The sequence below is a fragment of the Globicephala melas genome, chromosome 1, assembly GCF_963455315.2.
Source record: "Globicephala melas chromosome 1, mGloMel1.2, whole genome shotgun sequence".
Lineage (NCBI taxonomy): Eukaryota > Metazoa > Chordata > Mammalia > Artiodactyla > Delphinidae > Globicephala > Globicephala melas.
Window position 1 is genome coordinate 183257700 of NC_083314.1, and position 18434 is coordinate 183276133.

General features: G+C 59.1%; 3 protein-coding genes across 6 annotated transcripts in view; 1 reads left to right on the forward strand and 2 right to left on the reverse strand.

The window, feature by feature from the left end:
* Positions 1-2020, forward strand: part of DNAJC11 (DnaJ heat shock protein family (Hsp40) member C11) — a 71147-nt gene extending 69127 nt beyond the window's left edge. The window contains exons 15-16 of the mRNA XM_030879849.2: positions 150-279; positions 693-2020. Coding sequence (XP_030735709.1) covers positions 150-279; positions 693-718 — 156 coding nt within the window. The 3' untranslated portion in view covers positions 719-2020. The remainder of the gene's footprint in view (positions 1-149; positions 280-692) is intronic.
* THAP3 (THAP domain containing 3) lies at positions 1209-8814 on the reverse strand. Of its 4 annotated transcripts, XM_060283677.1 has the most exons (6): positions 8688-8814; positions 8213-8278; positions 5942-6134; positions 3764-3826; positions 3313-3417; positions 1209-3078 (listed from the first exon to the last, which is right to left on the reverse strand). In XM_060283677.1, the coding sequence occupies exons 2-6, from the start codon at positions 8227-8229 to the stop codon at positions 2818-2820; spliced, it is 639 nt and encodes a 212-aa protein (XP_060139660.1). In that variant the 5' UTR covers positions 8230-8278; positions 8688-8814; the 3' UTR covers positions 1209-2817. The 4 variants fall into 4 exon arrangements, with proteins under 4 accessions (XP_060139660.1, XP_030735751.1, XP_060139669.1 ...); XM_030879891.2 differs by lacking the exon at positions 8213-8278; XM_060283686.2 differs by lacking the exon at positions 8688-8814 and having other exon boundaries at positions 8213-8486.
* Positions 8815-10387: 1573 nt separating this feature from the next.
* PHF13 (PHD finger protein 13) lies at positions 10388-17420 on the reverse strand. The gene is made up of 4 exons (XM_030879974.3): positions 17268-17420; positions 14778-14879; positions 12829-13363; positions 10388-12403 (listed from the first exon to the last, which is right to left on the reverse strand). Exons 1-4 carry the CDS (start codon positions 17304-17306, stop codon positions 12177-12179), a joined length of 903 nt encoding a protein of 300 aa, XP_030735834.1. The 5' UTR covers positions 17307-17420; the 3' UTR covers positions 10388-12176.
* Between the last annotated feature and the right edge of the window lie 1014 nt (positions 17421-18434).

Here is an 18434-nt window from a genome sequence, read left to right on the forward strand (position 1 = left end):
TCCCAAGTTTGCATCTTCTGTGGGCCGCTCCCTAGGGCAAGTCCAGGCCCTTCCACGCTGCTCCTCCAGGTGGCGGCAGACGGCAGTGCTGCTGGGCTTTAAACCACCGCCTCGAGTGAGAATCTGTCTGCTCTGTCTGCTTGTTACAGGCCGGGCTGCCTGGGTTCTATGACCCGTGTGTGGGCGAAGAGAAGAACCTGAAAGTGCTTTACCAGTTCCGAGGTGTCCTGCATCAGGTGATGGCGCTCGACAGCGAGACGCTCCGGATACCAAAGCAGTGTGAGTAGCTGCCCCTGGCCGTCACCCCGCCCTGTGCCCGGGCCTCGGGAGGCCCTCGGGGAGCTCCGAGTGAGGGGCGACAAGCGCCTTCCCCCGTCCTCTGCCGGGGAGCAGCAGACTTGGGCCTCGCGACCTGCTCGGAGCCGGGAAGCGACGCCCCGAGGGAGGGGTCAGCCCTCTCCCAGGTGGAATTAGAGTGAGCTCTGTGCTTGGAAACTGCAGCTCGGGCGGCTGCGTGGGAAGCAGACGCAGCTGCTCGTTTGTGTGCTGAACCAGACGATTGTCAGCAGCTTGTGCTCTGCTCAGCTGCAGGCCGGCAGCCTCTGGTCTGGTGATGGCCAAACCCCCGAAGTGGAAAGAAGGCGTGGAAGCAGTTGCCTTTGGACGCCCTGAGTTTGTCTTTTCTTTTACAGCTCACAGAATTGATACCGATGGATAAACTGCTTGAGAAACCAGATTTAAACGAGGCTACAAAAAAACCTTTCCCTGGGAGTCTACAAATTTGGAAACAGGAAAAAACTCCAGACGTCAGATGTGTTTATTTTATATTTCTGTAGAAGGTGGCACTGTATCAATTATGTGAAGGGACCCGCAGGCACCCCGCTTTCCGGGTGCTGTAGGTAGGACTGAGGCAGCCCCACCTGGACCGGAACCACAGCACGGCCCGTGTCTGTTCCCAAGGATCATGTCCTGCCAGGAAGGGCCCTGGGCCCCTGGAGCCTCCAGGTCCCTCCCCAGGTTCCTCAGCACGTGTGCCGGCTGCAACCCCCCAGTAGCTCTTGGTCTGCCGTGAGGTACTTATGAACACCTTGCCCTCACGCATAGGACTGTGAACTACTCTTCCTGAAATCCACACTGAACGTGGAAAATGAAATGGAAGGAAGGAGTCCCCACGAGCAGAATCTCCAAATCAAGTGAGCATCTGTTCGGTCAACTTCCTGAAAACCACCTTTTCCTGCTGAAATATCACTAAGTGAATCTGGAGAGGATTGTGTGGGTTTATAAATCGGCTTTTTATCTGAGAACAAATGGTTTTGGAAATTAGTCTCTTTTTTCCCCTCCCAGAACTCAAGCCATTCCACTGGCACCTGGCTTGGGACAGAGGGTGGAACTCCGGGTCCCAGGAGCCACCCGTGTCCTCGCGGGAAAACGCGATGCCTCCCGCCCCGCCCCACACAGCTCAGCCCCACTAGAGCGCGGGGTTCAGGAGAAGGGGACGCAGGGCTCCGGCGGGCGCCGCTCCCGCTCGCCGCCACCAGGCGGCGCAGCTGCTCCCACGCCTGGCCAGTCCAGCTCTTCCTCACCGGGACCCCTTTTTGGGTGTCTGCTCCCAGGACCCCCCTCCTTCACTTGCCTCTTTTGTGGATGCATAATATTTCAGGACCAGGAGCCTCCTGCACAGCCTGGCCTGTGAACAGTTACCGGAGGAGCAGAGGCCTGGCTGGTGGTTCTGACAGCCTCTCCGCAGCTACTGTCAAAATCAGGCTTCATTCCTGACGTTGGTACCGGAGAAATCACTCATAACCCCCTTCCTCCACTTTTAAAACTCAGTTCAGGTTGTCCAGTTCTGTACTATTTATCTCCACTTTAAAAAGGTTTCCTGCGAGCTGCCGCTCTGAATGTACATCATGCAATAACCGTCGCGTTAGCGGAGTGCGACCTCGGCCGCAGCCTGTGTCCCTGCCCGGCGGGCGGGTCACTGTACAGGGGACACACTCTTACCACAATAAACCTTTCCTGAAAGCCAGGGGCAGTGTTTCGGTGCATCTGTGTTCGCTTCAGGAGTGAGCGAAATGAGGGATGTGCCCCCTCCTCACGAGCCTCGTGCCGCCCTTTATGCCTACGTTCAAACCATGGTTTGAACCACGGGGATCAGTTGTCTGTGTCACACATTTGCCTGAGAAACAGAGTCCAAGTTAGGAGATCACATAGGCCAGGATTCCTGTTTTCTTTAAAGGCACCTTTTTTTTAGTCAGAGCTGGTCACGCCCTGCTGGCTCTTCAACAGGAAACGGGCAGGCAGTGTCAGAAGCAGCCAGGCGTGGCAGGAGAGGGAACCTCAAGCCAGCGCTCCCTTGTTTTTAAATAAAGGAGGAAACGCGCCGCGCGGTGTAGGAAGACACTTTATTACGTTGCTCACTCACACCTGGCCGGGCAGGGAGGCGCTCCCAGGACAGAAGCCAGCCTCAGCCACTTAGAGAGCCGCCGTCCAGGCGACAGGGGGCCACTCGCTGCCTTGCAGAGTGCCAGCGCCCTACGGCCCCCCTGGGCCCAGCTGCCCCTCAAGGAAACGTGTTTCCTCCCCTTCGGGGAGGATCAGCCACACTGGCCCAGATGGCTCCTCGGGCTGTTGGTTCCAGGGATGCTCGCCCAGCTTGTGCTCACGGCCCCGCCCCTCCCAGCCTGAGGCCACTACAGTTCACAATAGGTGGAGCCCAGCGAATGTCAGGGCAGGACTGAAAGGTCCGCCCACGGCCAGAGCCCCGAGACCACTGCCCCTCCTCCCGGCGGCTCCGCGGAGAAGGCCCATCTGGCGGGCTCAGCTCTGCTGCCCCGGCCACAGCCTGGCCTGGAGTCCCGGCTGCCCCACGCCGCAGGCACGCAGGCGACTGGACATCTTCCTCATCACCAGCCTCTGGGCCTTCAGGCGCCTGCGGAGCTTTTCATTTTCCTTTAGCGTCAGGAAGAGTTTTTTTTTCAGAGCGTCTAAGTCCAAAAGGGCGTAGCTGTGATCGGACGGCTGCGTGGGGCTGGCTGGCTGACCAGGGACCCCAGTGGCTTCCGGTCTGTGTAGCGGGACCTGAGGACAGAGGTCAGTGAGAGACAAGCAGCGGCCAGGGCGGCAGGACGCACTTCCCCAAGCCCTCCCGAAGCCCAGAGCTGCCCAGTCGCAGCTAAGTTCACGGGTGAGGTCTGAATCCAGGCTACACGTCGTGGTGCTCTGGTTCAGGCACGTTTTCTTCCTTCTGTTTGAAGCAAATCCCCTCGAGCTGAGACCAGCCACGCGCTGCCTTCGCACCTGGCCCGGCCTCACCTGTGCTCCGGGGCCTCCAGCGTCCGGGGGCAGCTGCGGCGCTTCGAGCGTCGTGTCCACCTTCCTCCCTGGGCCACCCTCCCCGGCCCCCGTCTCAGGGAGGACCTGGGAATGACAGGGCAGAGGAGGCCACTGACTGACACAGAAGCGGATCCTCCCCAGCTGTTACTTGTCTGTCCCGCCAGTGGTCCCCGCACACCACCCGGGGGCAGCCGGGGCGCCTGCAGAACAGCCAGCCTCCTCCACGGCCTGGGGTCAGACCCTTAGACACGGAGCAGAAGCCAGACGTGACCAGCTGCCACTGCTTGATACTGAACAGGAGGAAGGCGGCACGGAAGGCTTTGGCTTTCCCTCTTCTAGGAAACGAGAGAATCCAAACCCAGCAGGCCAGCCTGGAGGGCAGCTGCAGCGGCTCAGTCCGAGCGCTCGGTGACCAGCAGGGCAGACTCACCTTTCCCTTCTCAGAGGCAGCATCTCCACTCGGGCCGGCAGGGTCTGTGTTCTCCCTCACCAGCTGCAAAAGACACGGAGCTGCTGCAGACGGGCCCCGGGGTACGGGCAGGAGGTCCGCGCCCCGAGAGCCCGCGCCAGGCCTCGTGCGTCTTTGTCCTCACGCTCCGCCGGCTGAGGCTCAAGTAAACTGCACCCAGAACCCAGCCCAGCTCTCCTCTCACCATCCCCGGCTCCCTTCCTTCTCCGAAGGTGTTCCCAATCTCGGGTCAGAGGCCCGGTGAAGCCAGGGACCTGTCTGATTTGTACGTGTTGCCCCAGGGCCTGGCACTCTTCAAGGTGCACAGTAGGTGACTCAGAGTGGCAGCCACATAGTGGGAAACATCCAGCTCAGAGCCTGCAGCCCCCAGACCTCATCAGAGCTGAGCTGGGGCCGCGGGCGCCAGAAACAACTCTCCCCACCCCTAGGCACCGGAGGCGCCAAGGAGCAGGGCCACCGACGCCCCCCCAGCTGTTAACCTGTAATGGCTGACTTCAGGGCGAGCAGTTTACCACAGATGCGTGACAGTAACCACACTGATTGAATGGGATGGGGTGTGGGGTTCCTAAACAGCGGACATAAGTTTCAGGTCAGCAAAATGAGTAAGTCCTAGAGCCCCGTGGTACGACATCTGTGCCTACAGTCAACGATACTGTAGTGCACTGTGTTGTGCACTTCAAAGTGTGTTAAGAGAACAGATCTCATGTTAAGTGTTCTTACCACAATGAAATGTGTGTATAAAATGAAAGGCCTTCCATGTTTAAAAGAAAAAAACAAAAACTCCTGCATTAAGCACCTAGTCGGTGCCAGGCAACGTTCTGGACGTTGGCAATAAAAGCAGCGGAGCAGAGCCCGGCCCGCACGGAGCCTCCACTGGGGCAGGTGCTCACAGGGGCCAGAGAGAGCGAGGGGCACGACAGGAAGGACGGCAGCGGGGGCTCCTGCAGGCACTGGGAGCCTGGACTTGGGGAGGGGGAGGCCGAGAGACCGGGCAAAGGGAAGATCGAGGGCAGGGCGCTCCGGGCGTGTTTGCTGGCAAGTGGCAGACGGCCGCGCCTGCCCTTCCCTGCACCCTAGAACTCAGGGTTCCCATCAGCCCCCTCCCTCTCGTTCCCAATAAAAACAAACCAGCACGGGTGCGTGTGTGTTCTACTGCTACTCTGCCTCCCCGGCTCCAGTGGGCGCCCGGCTCGGGCCCTCCCTCTGAGACTGGGTGCACGGCAAGGGTTTACTATGATTCGCTATGATCCCCTCACAGCTTCGAGCCCCAACTGTCCTGCCGTGAGCCCTCCTGAGCCAAACCCGCACATCCTGCCCCACCAGACATGTCCTCCTCGGCGTCCCATCGGGAAGCCAAACTCAACGTGCACAGGACCGTTTCCTCAGGGAATCTGGGACCCCCGGTCCCCGCTCCATCCCCCTCTCATCGCAGCACCCACCTTTGGCTCAGGCCACTGTGACTGCCCTCACCTGCGAGGCCACAGTGAACTCCGAACCAGCTGCCAGCCAGAGGGACCTTCCAAAGCCATGTCCCTGCCCACGGGCCTCGCCCAAAAACCTACCACCTGTCCGCGCCCGTCACCAACTGGCCCCAGCGCCCTCCAACCAGCCTGAGCCGCTGCTGCTGCTGCTGCGTGCACCCAAATCCCCGCCACCGCCAAGCCTCTGCCCCGCTGTCCCCGTCCCCACCAGCGCTCTGCCTGCATCGTCCTCCTGCGCCCCGGACAGGGCTCCGAGCCGGCGCGGAGCAGCCACAGGAGGACCTTAACGGGGACCTGGCAGGTGGCAGGTCCTCGGCCACAGGCCCCCGAGCCCGGGCTGGCAACGAGCAAGAGGCGGACGAGGTCTGAGTGTGGTGCGGCCAGGAAGGTCTCCGCCGCCCTCAAGCCCACGGAAGGACGGAGCTCTCGGCACCCTCGCCCATCAGCTGCTTCCACGGCATCTGTCGTGAAGCGTGACTTATTTTTAAAGCAGCTTTAAATTGCGAATTCCCTAAAGCGCAGGGCAGGGCCTGCTGGGCTCCAGACGCCGAGGCCTGCCAGCGCTGCCCTGGCTGCAGTCCTCGGCCTCTGCTGTCCCCGCAAACGCCACCTGTGCCCTGCGCCCAACCCACCGCCGGGGCCCCGCGGCCGCGCGCACCTGTGGGGGGCCCTGGAAGGCGAACACCGTGGGCACCGCGTTGTGCTTCAGGTTCTTGCGGTTCCCAAAGGCGCTGAAGCACTCGGGCCGGAAGTGCTCGGAGCAGATGACCGTGTGCTGCTTGGGCTCGAAGTCGCCCCGGCCGATGTTCAGCACCCATTCCTTCAGCAGCTCTGGGCGGCTGAACGGGAACCTGGGGGCACAGCAAGGAGGCGCGAGGGATTCGCGGCACTGAACGCAGCAGCATTTCAGGGTCCCAGGGGCCTTTCACATCCCCACACGGCATTTTACTGGACAGCCTGGAAACTTCAGTAGCCTCGTTCTGTTAAACCACATCTACTTCGCAGTCGTGGCTGTAGACGGCATCCTGAGACCGTTAACGTGGCCAAAGAGCCCAAGCAACCTGCTCCCCGAGCCACATCTGCCAGGTAGGCCACCAGGTGGGCCTCCATTCCGGCTCCGGTGCTGGGGAAGCAGGAGTGGGAGAGACAGCCCCGCCCTCACGGAGCCTACATTCTAGAACAGGGAGACAGCCGGTCCACCAGACAGACACGGACCGTGCAAGAAGAAAGAGTAGGACGTGGGGAAGGCCACCTGAGAGGTGACATCGGGGCAGAGGCTGCAGGAAGTGGGACAGAGAGCCGTGCGGTATGAGGAGGAGGAGCAAGCACGAAGGCCCCGCAGGCGCGAGGGGGTTGCGGGCCTCGCCTTGGGCAGGAGGGCTTTCCCAGAGGCTCTGGCAGAGGGTGGCTGGTGAGTCCGCCTTGGCTGTTGTAGGAGGGCCCCTGGTGGCTGGGATCAGGGTGTCAGCAGGAGGGGGTGATGAGCGGGCAGATCTGGGATGTACTGTGAAAACCAGGCAGTAAGGTTTGCCTGTGGGCCGTGCAGCAGAGGAGGGAGTTTCATGTACTAAGACTGCGGGGGAGTGCGAGGGGCAGCTCTGGGGGGTCAGCAGCTTGGTTTTCTATGTCAGATGTTAAATTTGAGGTGCATTTTACATGTCTGAGTGCTGAACGAGTGGCAGGTGGACATGCGTGTCTGGAGATGTCACTGTGGGCCCGTGCCCAGGTAAGGGTGGCAGAGCCATGAGCCTGACTGAGATGGGCACCCTGGGAAGCGAGCATGGACAGGGACAAGGCAGGGGCATGGCCCGAGCCCTGAAGTGCTCCAGCGTCTGTCTGGTGTTGGAAATGAGCAGGATACAGCCAAGGGGACTCAGAAGGGACACTGTGACAAAGGAAGAGGCCGAGAGGTGTCCTAGAAGCCAGGTGGGAGGAGGTCTCAAGGCGTCAGCAGTCAGTTGTGTCACAGGCTGCAGAGAGATCAGTTCAGATGAGGATGCACCACTGCACGTGGCATCATAAGGGCCACTGGGGACATGACAGAGCTCATTTGTGGGAATGGTGGGGGTGAGAGTCTGACTGGAACGGGAGAAAACCAGAGGCAACGCCACCCCCAGGTACATACCCGACTGACACCTATGGATACAGGTGCTGCAAGGCAAGACCCAGCAACAATGCGCAGAGCCATGTGCCCGTAATGGCCAAAGAAGAGAGGCACCCAAATGCCCTTCAACTGTAGAACAAGTCAATTCTGGTAAACACCTTCCTAAAACACTATGCAGCAATGAAAAGGATGAGCTGCTGCTGCCAGCAACATGGAGGGCTCACAGGCACAATGTAAGCAAAGCACAGGAAAAAGTACCGCCTGTGGTTCCATTCAGTGAGGTTCCAGACAGGCCAAAGCAGTCCGCCTTACCCTTGGGCACTGGGAGGATGAGGGGCTGGAAGGGGGAGCGGTCGGGGTCTCCTGGGGGCTGTGATGTTCTAAGTTCACGGCAGTCACACGGGCTGTTCGCTTTGTTAAACTGGTTGGGCTGTGTGCTCATGATTTGTGCACTTTTCTGTCTGTGTGTTACATCTCAAGAGACACATTCACTTCGGAAAAGAAAACCCTTAATAGGAGGAGAGGAAGTGGAGACAGGAGAGCGGCAGCCCTTTGGAGTCCCGCTCTGAACAGGGCAGAGGAAGGCGCCCTGGCTGGAACCTAAAAGAAAGCGTGCGACACTCGACCGATGGGCAGGCGGCCGTTCACTCGGCCGGTCCGGCATGCGGGGCGCGCAGGGACTGACTCCAAAAGCTTCGCCGTCCTCCCGGGGCTCCCGCAGAGCCCTAGGTCCCGGCCCCGCGCGCCCACCCGCCGGAACGTACTCATTCCTCCTCCCCACCCTTCCTTCCCGGCATGAGGCCCGGAGATGTGAGCTCCGCACACCTGAGAGACGTCAGCATCGCTCATCACGCAGCAGATACTGAACACCTACTACGTTCCGGGCAGCATCTGAGAACGAGATACAGTCCCCGGGCCGCGGAGGGGACGCACACCAAGTAACCGCAAGGGCGCAGCGCTGAGCGCGCCCCAGGCCCGCCACGGCCTCCCCCGCGCGCGGCTCCCCGGACCGGCGGGAGGCTGTGCGCCGGAGGGCAGGTTACTCAGCCTCTCCGACCGTCTCCCCGCGCGCCCAGGCGGCCGAGGCGGCGCCGGGCTTCCCGGGCTGGGACCTCGCCGGTCCCCGGGCCGCCGCCCCTCCGCGAAGGGCTTGGCCGCACGCCCTCGGGCCTCCCAGGGACCGGGCAGCGGCCCCGGCGTCCCCACCCACCGCGCGCCAGGCCTGGGGCTCCGGCGGGGGCCGCGGCCGCCGGCCCGGGCGAGGCGAGCCCTCGCGCCCCCCGGCGCCCCCACCCCTCACCGGTGGAAGGTGAGCTGCTTCCTGCGATTGCTGTAGCGGTTGCAGCACTGCCGGGCCGCGCACGACTTTGGCATCTCCAGACACCAGGCCCGGCTGCCCCTAATAAAGATGGCGGCGGCGGGGCTTGAGGGCGGGGCAGGGACACCAGGAGGGGCGGGGTCATGGGACGGGGCGGGGTCATGGGACGGGGCGGGACTGGCGGGTGGAGGAGGAGCGAATGGGGCGCGGCCAGTAGGAGAGGAGGGGCCTGCGGGAGGGGCGGGGAGGGGCGGGGCCAGCAAGGAGGTTGGCAAGTGAAGGCGAGCCGGGCTCTGCTCCGCGGCCAGCATCTCGCGCAGTGTCCGCGACCCGCATCAAGGGGTGCTTCTGAGCCCAACTCAGGCCCAACACCCCCAACTGGGCTGGCCGCTGCAGGTTTCACCCCGGTTCGCTGAAGCCCGTCACCTTCACCTCCTTGCTTTGGAGCCTCACACCCACCCACAGTCTTGGACAAGGCTCACCACCCACTTGGGCCACTATTTTCAAGATTTTAAGAGGTTGATTCACACATTTTGGCAGCTCCAACGCCACAGGAGGAAGTACTGGCTGACCACTAGCTGGCACCATATCAGTTAGGCAGACACAGCTGACTGACAGAACAGGCTCAGCCACTTGGGACCCCCAAATGTAAAGGGCAGGAGGAGCACCCGGGGCGGGGGGCGGGGGACACGCTAATCCCGCTTGCAGAACCTGAGGAGGCGGCAGCTTTTACAATGCAGGGTAACCACTCGCTGGGATTTAAGCTAATGCACAATGGGATGAAGAAACTGTGAAAGCTATTCCTGTCATTCCTACTGCGGTTTGTTTCTGGAGAATTTACTAGAAAAGTATATTAAGGGCTGTGAGCATTTTCCATCCTATTAGCTAAACCAAACTCAGACTCTGACTTCCCAAGTCTTCACTTCACTAATCATGGTTTGGGGGTGGTGATGAGCAGTCTTTCAACAGAAACACCTGAAGCTAGACATGAACCTCAAAGTAGCAATATATTTATTTACAAAATATACAGTTTCACAGAAACAGCTTCGCTTTATACACATAAGCTTTATAATTACGCAGAACCATGTAAACGATGTTAAGTGTCTGGCCTGGCCAAAGCCAACGGGAGGGGCCTACTTTTGGGGTGACAACTTTCCCTCCCCCTACTCCATTAGCCTCCAACCAGGAGCCCCTAGATGGGCCGTATCTAATTTGCATAATGCTGATTGCAGCTGCCCAGCTCACTCTAACAGAAAAACCAAGGTGTCTTGACTTCTTAGACACCAGCCACAGGGATAAACATGTCAAAAGAACAAAAAGGAAATGAAGGAAACAGAAATGGAGATGAATATTAAATGCCTTCCAGAGGCGTCACCAGGAATTGAATCTTCTAAGAGCAATACAGCAATTGCCAGGGTTGGCAGTTCCACTCTAAAATCACACCTATTCTTAAACACACTTTCAAAACTTTGCGGAGTTTTGTTTTTTTCTTTAAAGAGAAACACTTTGAAACTTTGGCTACTCTCATGGTGAAGACACGGGACAGGCAATGTCATGGGGCAGATCTTTGGCAAATTCCTCTCCAGCTTTTCCTGGACGTTTGCCCTAGTCAGAGCCAGACAGTTTGTCTGAGGAGAAGGATGTTTCTAAGCCACCTTCTTACTATTTTTCTCTACAGCAGAACTTCTCCCTTGGGGATCTACACAATAAAATGGGTTTCAGAAACTATCTCTCTCTATTTTTGTGTTAATAGAAGCAACAGAATTAAAAATAAAACAAAAAGGCAGTTGGCTGGTCAACCATGAAAGATACTAGGACAAAATATAGGCTCTGATTAGCCAGTTACAGTTCAACCCCCCTGGTGCTTCAGTGTGAGAATGTGGACCAAGTTCACCTGGTGGCCCTGCACAAGGGGACCACGTGGAGAAGCCCCCAGCAGAGAGGCTGAGGGTCCATCTTTTTTTTTTTTTCTTTTTTTTTTTTTCCTACTTCCTTTTTTTGAGAGTCCATCTAGATGTAAATAAATATGACTGACTTGGGCATCCTTCCCTTTTCACGCTTTATAGGAAACAATGTTTATGAAAACATACCGATCGATTTATAAAAAAACTTTTTTTTTTTAACAAAAAAACATTTTTGAGAACAAGTATTTGAACTGCTAAAGAGCAATGTCAACTTCAGAGAAAGCTGAAGCCCTCCCTCTCCCTCGAGCCCCAGAACCACCAGTGTCCCGGACCACACTGCCCTCAAGCAAAGGCCTGCAGGGGCTCCAAACTCCCAGGCTTCTCCAGAGCTGGCCTGCACAGGGGTCTCCCCAGTCCAGGGTCCTAGTTTAGACCTAAGGAACTCTGCACAGTTCAGTGGTACATTCCTGGAGACTGATGTTACCATATCACTCACTCACCACTTCAAACCAAAAGAAAGGCTTCGAAGTCCAAACCTTGCCCCATGCAACCAACAGGCCAGCCTGTATGAGGGGCATACTAAGAAAAACCCGTGGGAGAGGGCTTCCTCCCAATTTTCCCTTACCCCTCTACGTAGAGGAACATGGTTCCCCAGTGACTGCCTAACCTTTAATGCTGCTACTAGAAAAAAGTGAGGGAGAGAGACAAGGAGAGAATCCGAGTGCCCCCTCTCTTGAAAACAGCTTGCTGGGCACCCCCAAGGCCCTCAGAAGCCAACTGGAGAGAAAGGGAACCCAGGCAGAAGTATACCAATACTTTTGGCTATTTCGTGCAAAAAGACAGGTTTTTTTTACATCGTGCAAAACAGGAAACTGAGTTATGAACACGGGCCACCTTGACCGCCCCCCGAACCGACCCCCCTTTCCACAGAGAAGCAGCTGCATACTGTCCCTTTTAATAAACAGAAGGAAACCTGGGGGTCACTAGCTAGCCCACCCCCCGGCTCCTCTCAGGGTGAGACCAGAGGACTATAGCGGGCAGCGCCCAAGGCAGGGGAGAGGGCGGACCACTATGGGAGGGGCAGCTTTGATGGTTGCTGTACAGACGCCTATGATAAAAGACTTACACTCGAGAAGAAGCTTACAGGTATGGCTGTTCATAAACAGGCCAGGGAAACTGAACATTTCCTCTCGCCAACACAGCGGAAGCAGGAGTAACAGCTAGCACTTGTTCCAATTGGCGGGAGTTTGTTAACAATGAGAGTAAGAATTCACAACTACCACGTACCCTCATCTTCAGCTGGACCAAACCCACTGCGCTTGGGTGTGTAGTCCACCTCCACTGCAGAGAACACAGCTCTAGCAGCAGCTTTGGCCAACGAGGATTTTATTCAGTCACTGGCTATGTACAGTTTATACCTTGGACAGCTGGTCCTTTCGCTTAGGCACCTGAATGGCAGGGGTCTGCCCGCACCAGAGCTGAGAGTTCTGTGCTCAACTAAGACCAGGGCCAGCAGGCCCATCGTCCCTTCCGATTCCTCGCCCACAGTCTGCTTGCTCTCCAGCAGTCAGTCCAGAAACAGCTTCCGGGAGCCCATTCGGGACCGGTTGGAACGGCGGATGTCAAACTTGGAGTCCCGGCACTTTTGGCAGACGAACACTTCCGGAACGTTGGACTTCCGGATTTTCGCACAGGACAGGTGAATCCAGGTATGGCACTCATTACACTCTATCATGGGGCGGCCAGCAAATGGCTTCATGCAGAAGCAGGTGACGAGGTCCCAGGAGTCGTCGTCTGAAAGGAGAGAACCACATAAGAGGAGGGAGAAAACTTCTCACAACCCCTCTCCGTCAGGAAAGCCGCTCTCCAATAGGACAGAGCAGCTGAGCTGCGGTGAAACCGATACTTCCCTCTTAAAATGCAGCAAATGCACAAAAAGCGCACTGAAACACGTGGCACCAGGAATTACCTGCGAGGTGTTTACTTACGAGCTGCGTTATTTTTACATTTCGAGGTCTGTTCTGGAATCTCAGCTGTCCTCAGCTGCGATCACCCCTTCCTAAACATCTCGGCAACCACTTTCTTGCACCTTTTCCCCTGGAGGTGGTAGGGCACGCTCCACTGTCACACTCCAAGGAAGGGACCGCGCTGAGACCCCTCTTACCATCCCCTCGTCTGACCACCCGCCCGTGGCACGCCGTCCTTCAGGGGCCACTCACCTGAATCCACCATGATGTCCTCATCGTTGCCGGTGCTGTCCTCGTCCCGGAACACCACCTGCTTGCCCTGCCGGACGATTGTCCGTTTGCCTTCAGTTTTTATCTCTTTGACCTGATCCGGTGACACCGTGGCACAAGACCCACTGGAAGGAGTGTCAGAGTCCCAGCCCGAACAAGGGTCACCGGGGGCCTGGGGGATATCCTGCAGGGTAGGGCTCGTGGGGGTCTCTGAATATGGGTCAGCGGCTTCCAGCTGCAGCAAACCCCCCATGTAGCCCTCCTTCCCGGGCACGTCACTGTCCCTTCGCTTCCTCTTCTTCTTCTTCTTCAGCTTGTCGGTCTTCTTTCTGTCCAGCAGGAAATTACTGGGCTTGGCTCGCTGCAGGAGGGTGGGCTGCAGGTGGCCAAAGCAGCGGTCAGAGACTGGCAAGGGCACGGTGGACGAGATGTCGCTGAAACCAGCCTCCCAGCCATCACTGTCAATGGTACCAGCAGTGCTATTAGCAGGGCTGGGGCTGCTCCTCAAAGGGAGTTCCTGAAAGGACAGAGACAAAGGTGGCGGGTTCTGATTATCCCAAACAGCCCCCAGCACCAAGAGCTGGCCCAGAGCAGAGCTCCCCAGGGCCCCCGGCCAGGTCGGGCTGCAAACGTGGGAGATGCACAAGCTGGAGCTTCCCGGCTCTCACCAGCATTATTCTTTAGGAACAGTGTCATTAGTTCTTTAGTGTGACCTTCCAGCTAGAACATGAACCCACACAGAGGGCCCTCCAGCCCTTGCTCAACCCTCCCCCCTGCCCGAGTCAGGAACTTAGTTGATACTCAATACGTATCTGTGAAAGGAGTGCTGAAGATGCCCTCACACTCTTATCTTTCCTGATTGTACAATCTCCCCTCAATCTGTCCTCCCAAAGGATGTACGTTTTAAATTAAGTGAATGTAAAATAATTGTGAGGATTTTCTGACGTCTCAAAATATTGCAAAGTCAAAGTAGGTAATTACTGCCCCAAAGCAGTGAGTTCAACTCTATGGTTCCTTCAGATCAGTCAAGCACTTTTATTTGCAAATAGTGGCAACGTTCTGCATGGCACGATGCAAGCATTATCCACCTAGCTGGTGGCAGAAACAATAAGCCAGTGCTGGATCTGGCCTCCTAGAAATACTGGATTCCTTTCTCTTTAGCCTTACATAATATGACGAAGCCCCTGAAGTTTGCGCACCATGGCAGCGCTGGTCCACAGTTCTGCCCATTTCTCAGCAAGAAAAGAAAAATGCCTTCATTTACATGGGATTTTGGCCACGAGTCCCTGAAGATTCTGCAATGTGGTGTGCATAGCAACCAGGAAGCCACCCACCAGGCAGGGCAGGGTGGACTGGGCCTGACCATCTGATCAGCTTGAACCCCAGGCTCCACCACCGATTAGCCTGTGACCCAGGATAAGGAGTTCCCTCTCTGTGCCCCACTGTCCTCATCTTTAAAATGGAGATACATAGAGAATTCCCTGGCGGTCCAGTGGTTAGCACTCGGCACTTTCATTGCCGGGGCCCAGGTTCGATCCTGGGTCGGGGGAACTATGATCCCGCAAGCCACACAGCACAGTGCAGCCAAAATAAACAAACAACAAATAAAATAAAATGGAGATAAATAATAGCTCCCACCGCGTATCACTGTAACGGCCAAAAATGAGCGCCTGGCCGTAGGAAGCCCCTGATAAGTATGGGCCGTTAAGAGCAAGCAGATATCAAAAACATTATTTGTAAGCAAACTTTGAAAGTTTATCAAACTGTTTCGAGACAAGCCTGCACCACTTCCCAGGCTGGTCCAACTTTGTAAGATAGAGTTCTGCCCGACTATTGACTCAAGTCGTCCCAGGGAACCCCTTCCAGAGCCACCACCGTGTCAAACACTCTGGTTTTGCTGCCGGCAAGAAGTCAAAAGTGCTGAAAATTACCTCCTTTGGATAAGGGATGTAGCCTGCGTAGGCCAAGACAAAGGTGCAGAACTTGTTGAAATCCTCCACGGTCCTGCGCCTCTTGGAACTGGGGGAGTACTCCTGTTAACAAGCGAGGAAAGGGAGGGCGTTTGAAAGCAGACACGTACGGGGGGGTCGCAGAAACAAAACTAGGCAAGCTGGGGCTTTTAGGAGCTGCCAGTCACAAATACACCCTAGATTTACAGACACTCTAGAACAAAATAAGGGAAGTTTGGGTCAAGAAATAACACTGTGTTCAGAAGTTGAAAGGGGGGGTATTATGATGTTATGCCAAGAATACTGGGAAACTGGTTAGGAGATAAAAGCTTGCACAAAAGTCTATTTCTTAGCAGTCATGTGGCTCTTTTTTTGACATTATCTGTTAGTTTCTACAGGCCTATCAAGAGCCTTTTTTGCCACAAATTTTCCACTTTGAAAATAAGCTCCTGCTGCAGCTGTAACTAAAGTCTTTTAAGTGACTTCAAAAGTCAACTACTCCGTAACATTCAGAACTCAGACCTGGGACCCTGGACCTGAATCTCGCCTGACCCCCCCCCCCCCACCGAGCCAGGGCTGCGTGAGGACCCCTTCCTCCTACCAGGCTCTCTCCTCCAGATGAGACACTTCCCCGGATGGTCCCTCCACTGCTTCAACATCCGGGGGCCAGGCACCCAAATAAATATTCCCCAACTCAGAGGATAAACCAGAAACAATCCTGCTACTACCATTTGCACGCTAAAGATGAAATACTAGAAGTTTTGGCTTGTGTGTCCCATCCCCATTCAATCAAGAAACGCCCTCGACAAGAACAGATTTCCTCCAGAGGAAGAGAGGAGCTCCAGATGAAAAAGCTCTTATTTGCTCCTAAGCAAAGCAACTGTGTTTCACTTAGGTTCATTCGACTAGCGCACTTAGGTTTTCTGCAAGCATTTCATCACCCACCCCAAGCCCATCCTTAGGAGCTCGGCTAACACCTCCAGAGCCTAAGGGCCCGCTCCACGATAGAGTGAAAGTGGGGGAGGAAACGAGGCGGTGGGCTCCTGGACCCGCCCCAGCCCAGCGCGCCCGGAAAACTGCGCGGCCCAGGCCTGCCACCCGCAGGTCTCCTTCCAAGGGCTACACTTCTTTTGATTTTCTCAACTCGGTGCTAGCAAACCGCTTCTGACCCCACCCCTCGGCCGCCCAGACCCTGAGGGCCGCGCAGGTCAGCGGAGCGCCGGAGTCCGCGCGGTGCCCAGCCCTTCCTGCGAGGGGGAGAGCCTGCCCCCTCCCCGGGAAGAACTGACCGCCCTCCCTCCGGCCGGGTGGGAGGGCCGCGGCCCTCAAACTCTCGGGGAGAAGTTTTATTTCGGCGGGGAACGTGCAGAAGTGGGTCAGCAGCCGGGACGGACGCAGAGTGGGAGGCGGCGGGGGCCTCGGGCCCGGGGCGGGGAAGCCGCGCCGCCCCTTACCGCGCCCGCCGCCCTGGCCCCGCCGCCTGTAGGAAAAGCAGATGGCGGTGCGGCCCCCTCCCCGCCCTCCCGCGGAAGCCGCCCCCCGCCGACACTCGGCCCCGGAAAGTGCGGGGCCCATCCCTCGGGGGAGGGGGCGCGAGTAGCCGAGCACGATTCGGGCTCCGGTACTGGCAGGCTCCGCGAGCCCCCGAGGCGGCAGCGCGGCAGACGAGCCCGACCGGCGCCGCCTCCCCTCCCCCACCCGCCCGCGGCCAGACCCGCACCCCGGACTCGGCGGGCCTCGGGAGGGGGAAGGGGAGGGGACCGCGGCGGGGCGGGGGTCGGCCGGGAGAACCGAGGGCCGATCCCCGGAAGGAGGGGGAGCTGGGGCGGGGCGAGTCAAGCTCGGGGGAGGGGGCCCCGGAGGGGGACTCGAGCGTGCCCGGGGTGGGAGCAAGGCTCGGGCCGCCGCGGGGGTGGGGACCCCGAAGGACGAGCCTCCCCCACCCCAGCCGGAGGGGGCGGGGGCCGAGCGGGAATTAGGGGGCGGGGCGCGGGCCACCGGGCCCGGGGGATTAGGGGAGAAGGCGGGGGCGCGAGGAACGGAGTCCCCGTCCGAGGGGGCCGCGAGCCCCTCCGGGAGGGGGTGGGGGATTCCTCCGAGAAGCGGAAGCGCGGGGCGGAGGCAGCTCGGACTGACTCCCCGGGGGCGGGGAAAGGGTAAGCCAGGCCGGCGGGGAGGGGCCGGGGGCGCAGACAGGTCCCCGGGCTACGCGAGGCCGGGAGGGGTGATCGCGGCAACCCGAGAGAAGCGGCGCCGGGAGGACGCGGACACCCGCGGAAGGGACACCAAGGAGAGAGAGGGCGGGGAAGACCGGGCGCGGGCCCGAGTGGGGGGCGGGGTTGGGCACCCGGGGGGCGACGAAGGATAGCTGGGGGAGGGGAGGGCGGCGCTCGGCCGGCGGGGGTCCGGCTCCGGAAGCATAGGATCGGGGTGGAGGCGGTTAGGGGCTATCGGGACGCAGCTCTCACTCACCTCCGGGTGGAAAGCAGCGGCGCAGGAGTCGGAGTCCATGTTCAGGGTGGGGGGCGGCGACAGCGGGAGTGCTGGGGCCGAGCTGCGGGCGCCGGGCCGCGGGGCCGCTCGGGGCCGGGGGCTCCGGCGGCCGCGTAGGGCGAGGGCGGACCCGGGAGGGGTCGCCCCGACTGGAGATGATGAGGGGCTCGGTGTGTCGCGTCCCGGGCACTGTACTCTCGGGCCGGCGGCTCCACAGCCGAGCAGAGTTGTCGCTGCAGCTCCCGCGACCAGCGCGACTGGAGAGGCGGGAGAGTCGCTGCGGAGGGGGCGGCGGCGGCGGCGGCGAGCGGGAACCCGACCGGCTCCCCGACCTGACGCCCAGTTCGGCTCGTGTCTCCGGAGGGAGGGCGGGAGAGCCGCGAGGGCTGTCGGGAAATGTAGTCTAGGGTGACGTGAAACCGACGGTGAGGGGGCGTGGCGCGGGAGTGGGAGCAGGGCATTGTGGGAGTCGTAGTCCCCCGTTCCGCGGCTGAGGCGCACAAAGGTCCCCTCGAGGACTCCAACCCCCAGGGAGCCCCGCGGCGGCTGCCCGGTCTACGGAGGCGGTGGCTCCGGGACCTGAGACCTCCGGAGCGGGGGAGGTGCGGGGGCTCGGGCCGGCTCGGCGATGGGGGAGGGGCGGCGCGAGCGGTAGCGCCTCGGTCTCCGCGGGGGCGGGGGAGGTCAGGGGTCGCCCCGGCGAATGGGGGAGGGGCTGACGGCCTTGGTAGCGACGGGAGGCGGCGGCTGGCGCCTCCTCTTTCGCCTTCGGGATTTGAGGTCTGTGCACCTTTGTGGGGCTGGGGTCCCCACGGCCCATGCCGGGGCGCTGGGCGCTGACGTCGCAGCCGCCCCACGGCTGAATCCCCGCGCCCTGGACCGGGCGGAGCGAACTTGTTTTCGCGGCTGTGGCTTTTCTGGCCGGCTCCTCCTTGCCCTGGGGGTCCGGGACGGCGGTCCGAGACCAGGCGGGGTGGGACCGCCCTAGTCTCCCCAGTAGGAAACACTGCGAGGTGTCGGGTTACCACCGCATTTTTAAAAACTACACCAGTGTTGCTGGTGTTTGAGAAGATGTTTGCTTTTAAATACGTTTTTCCCCTCTTCGCCTGACCTTGAGACCACTCCTGTTTTCTCACTTTGCCTTGA

What these genes read in the sequence shown, in the direction of transcription:
- PHF13 (XM_030879974.3), bottom strand. Translation starts at nt 17,306, where the DNA reads ATGGACTCCGACTCCTGCGCCGCTGCTTTCCACCCGGAG. An exon ending in CCGCTGCTTTCCACCCGGAG is followed by an intron (nt 14,880 to 17,267) that starts GTGAGTGAGAGC and finishes GCTTGTTAACAG; the next exon opens with GAGTACTCCCCCAGTTCCAA. An exon ending in ACATCCCTTATCCAAAGGAG is followed by an intron (nt 13,364 to 14,777) that starts GTAATTTTCAGC and finishes CTGTCCTTTCAG; the next exon opens with GAACTCCCTTTGAGGAGCAG.
- THAP3 (XM_030879862.2), bottom strand. Translation starts at nt 8,761, where the DNA reads ATGCCAAAGTCGTGCGCGGCCCGGCAGTGCTGCAACCGCTACAGCAAT. An exon ending in CCTTCCAGGGCCCCCCACAG is followed by an intron (nt 3,827 to 5,941) that starts GTGCGCGCGGCC and finishes TGTCTTTTGCAG; the next exon opens with CTGGTGAGGGAGAACACAGA. An exon ending in CTGCCTCTGAGAAGGGAAAG is followed by an intron (nt 3,418 to 3,763) that starts GTGAGTCTGCCC and finishes TGTCATTCCCAG; the next exon opens with GTCCTCCCTGAGACGGGGGC.